Source organism: Priapulus caudatus, unplaced genomic scaffold (genome assembly GCF_000485595.1).
Source record: "Priapulus caudatus unplaced genomic scaffold, Priapulus_caudatus-5.0.1 Scaffold1267, whole genome shotgun sequence".
NCBI lineage: Eukaryota > Metazoa > Priapulida > Priapulimorpha > Priapulimorphida > Priapulidae > Priapulus > Priapulus caudatus.
In genome coordinates this window covers 58,022-61,707 of record NW_014578328.1, presented here as the reverse complement: position 1 = coordinate 61,707, position 3,686 = coordinate 58,022, and the positions used below count along the sequence as shown (strand labels likewise).

General features: G+C 44.0%; 2 protein-coding genes across 2 annotated transcripts in view; both read left to right on the top strand.

The window, feature by feature from the left end:
* The first annotated feature begins 910 nt into the window (after positions 1 to 910).
* On the top strand, positions 911 to 2,092 carry LOC106816036 (protein FAM26E-like). Its single transcript, XM_014820581.1, has 3 exons — positions 911 to 1,118; positions 1,547 to 1,712; positions 2,083 to 2,092. The coding sequence occupies exons 1-3, from the start codon at positions 911 to 913 to the stop codon at positions 2,090 to 2,092; spliced, it is 384 nt and encodes a 127-aa protein (XP_014676067.1).
* Positions 2,093 to 2,720: 628 nt separating this feature from the next.
* Positions 2,721 to 3,686, top strand: part of LOC106816038 (retinol dehydrogenase 11-like) — a 5,733-nt gene continuing 4,767 nt past the window's right edge. The window contains exon 1 of the mRNA XM_014820583.1: positions 2,721 to 2,908. Within this exon, the coding sequence (XP_014676069.1) occupies positions 2,746 to 2,908 (163 nt within the window). The 5' untranslated portion in view covers positions 2,721 to 2,745. The remainder of the gene's footprint in view (positions 2,909 to 3,686) is intronic.

The window sequence follows — 3,686 nt, the reverse complement described above, 5'->3', positions numbered from 1 at the left end:
ACACACACACACACACACACACACACACACACACACACACACACACACACACACACACACACACCGCGTGTGAGTATAATATGCACTCTTGATAATATGCAGGTACTATCAGCGCTGCCACGACACACAACGTGTAGAGCGTAGGAGGAGGGACTGCCAGCTCTGCAAGTTACGCAGCTCGATACAGATTTTGATCTTATTTGCAAGTAAGGACATTATCACTATATTCCCATCGCATGACTCATGGAAATCTATTGATATGAGTATGCGTGTTTAAATTAAATGTGTATACGACTCGATGACTAAGAGATATATGAGGATAGATAATAGATCTCTTCGTGGTTTATCACTAGTATGACCAGTTCATTGTATAGCCAGTTCATAGTATAGCCAGTTCATAGTATAGCCAGTTCATTGCACATTTTAAACCCGGTCGAGGTATTCATGCAGTGGCTGTAGCCGTTTTACCATGACCATGCACTCTGGCATATTGTATGTTTGATGTGTACCTTTGCCTAAAATAACATCGCAGCGTGCAAACAGTCGCCGGGGACTGCGTTCGTTGTTTGCGTCATAATAGTTAAAATACAGGACATTTTGAACCGATATACAGGAAACACACACCGAACATTCGCGTCGACATAGCTAGCTACGATCTTGCAATGCCAAGCACCGCCAGACCGAGTCTAGTCGATCACTGCTACACATCGTATATATCCCATATAATTGTATATAGTTACGTCGTGTATGTAATTTTACACACGCTGTCGTAGAAGTCGCAACCTCGTAACACCGTAAATAATAATCTTCGAAAGCAAAGGGCTCATAACGCAGAAGGAGAGAGTGAAGATTGGGTCTATCTCAACACTGCAGACTGCAGCAGTTATAGGAGCTGCGACACGCCAGCAGCATGGTGGGCATCACGGCCGTGACGAAGCTGGACAGCCTTGTCAAGGGCAACAAGTCTACTTTGATGAACTCGTCCGTCATCTTTCTCACGTTCAGCAGCGAAGAAATCTTCCAGAAGATCGTCTTCCAGTGTCCGTGCCAGAAACCGCAGAGCACTCTGTACGGCGCGAGCTTCCTGTTTGTACCAGCATTAGCGCTCTTTATTGTTGGTGAGTTGTATTCGGGCAATTGGAGCGATCATACAACACAAGAATCAAGATATATCTCACAAGAATTTCTCTCCAGGGTGCATATTGTCTTTACAATTTATACGAAAACTCCACGGTGAGTTAAGTTCTAGCTATCCGGGCGTCAATACAACAGAATTTCATCTTCTCATCTTTAATAACTTCTCTTAGGGGTGCATATGGTCGTTACGGATTTTACGAAAATCTCACTACGAGTTTATTTCTAGCTATTGGGGTGACCATACAACTTTAATTCATATAACAATTTATGCCAAGGCTACATATAGTGTCTTGGAAGTTTTTACGAACCCCCCATACACTTATTACAACATTCCTATTATAGAATTCTTTGTCATATAACGATATAGGTATTAGGAACTAATAATACAGTGACATTACTTAAAAAACAGGTATATTGGTCAACAACGTCACATGGCGTTTGTTCACCGGCTGCTGTTATCGCACTCGGTCGACCCACCATGGCTGCCGCAAGGGTTCGGTCTACCTGGTTAAGATCATCATGCAGGCGCTGGTGGCTCCGGCAGCCTGGATTTTTATAGGCTTCATCGACGGAAGGTGAAAACCTCATTTACTAGAAATCGGTTCGTGTCGCATCTCAGCTTTCCCGCTGTACGTTCATCAAGGGAATTCCTATAGCGAAGCACCCGTAAACCGTTATACTGTATAACAGTATATTATAAAGTCCAATGTACTATCAATACCTAAGTGCTTATAAGCGATTTTGCGCGGTATAGTTGCAGTGTAACACCATTTAAATGTTACGATGGAATTTCACAATTTTTAACGAATGACTACGTAAATATTACCAAGGTACCCAACCATGCATGAGGTTTAACGTGGATTCTATAAAGCCTATACAATATATCACTACTACGCAAACTGCAGTTCATAAACGTGCTCTTGATGTATTTCTTCTCACTATCAGGAGTGCATAATATAATATATTGTATCTCTGCATTGTGCCCTCCCGGTACGGGGCGCGTTGTCAAAGTTATCATGAATAGTTATGACTATCACAAGCGTCAAATGCCATTAGTTTTGCATGATCTTTCCCTTTAAAAGTTTAGACAATTAAAACAAACAATTTTGACTCATGGCATTGTAACTACCTATGATGTATCTAACAACGTCCCCTCCTCTGATGTTAAGGTACTATGTGTGCGCGAAGTCGGACGACCCGTGCAACGTCGACGACCCACATTGCCTGTGCCTGTGTGTGTGCGTGTCTATATAATATGCCTGTGCCTGTGTGTGTGTGCGTGTCTATATAATATGCCTGTGCCTGTGGGTGTGCGTGTCTATATAATATGCCTGTGCCTGTGGGTGTACGTGTCTATATAATATCCCTGTGCCTGTGTGTGTGCGTGTATATATATATATGCTTGTGCCTGTGTGTGTGTGTGTGTGTGTGTGTGTGTGTGTGTGTGCGTGTCTATCCCTGTGCCTGTGCGTGTGCGTGATGCGCCTGTGCTCTATGCGTACACATCAGGAATGTATAATATAGATACACGCTCTATATTATACACACTATATTATACACTCATGGTCACCTCGTGTAGGCGCCCGCGTGATACTGGCGTGTCGTGACATGCAGCGAGGGAATCGAGCAGCCTCCGATATCACCCAGCAGACGGGCAACACTAACGTCGTGGTGCGTAAGCTCGATCTCTCCTCGTTCGACTCCGTGAGGCAGTTCGCCGAGGGCGTGTTAGACACAGAGCCGAGAATACACATACTCGTCAACAACGCAGGTAAGCAGGGCGGGGCGTGTGCACGTATATGTATGGTTGTAGTCACCTGTCGGCAAGTGCCCTATAGCTGTGGGCTCAACGCTTGTGTTTATGAATTATATCCAGGATTAATAACAGCTTATTATTATATTATGGTCTTATACATCTTATTGTTTACCTTATTATGGTGTTATCACCTCTTGGTTATATGATTATGCGTACTGCTCAGATAAGTTTGTGTGCATGCGCGCGTGATCATAGATTTATGTTAGGAAGTACAGCATGAACGGATAATAGAACGGAAGTGGAGTGTGACACTAACAGCAACGCCACCTGCAAACGCCACATCGGCAGTGGAACTAACAAGTCAGCTATCCATGTGTTGTGTATATCTATGATTTATGTTAGGAAGTACAGCGTGAACGGATAATAGCCGTGCGTCGTTCGTAGTTGTCTTCTGAAAGTAAAACGTGATAACGCATTAAATTATGAATCGAAAAAGATCCGTCTAGTAAAAGACATCGCCCAGGCCATTCATGCTTTTCAGGTCTTCTTCTACTGCATGTGGTGTGTGTGGTGTGGCGTGGTGTATGTGGTGTGGCGTGTTTGTGATGTGGTGCGGTAGTTCTTGTTGAGTGTTTGGGGGGGGTACGTGCGTGCGCGCGTTTATAAACCGTTTAGCTGTTTGTGTCCATCAACTTTCAAATATTACATGCGTGTACACGTGCGTGCATGCGTGCGTGTGTTCACGTGTGTGTGTGTGTGTGTGTGTGTGTGTGTGTGTGTGTGTGTGTGTGTG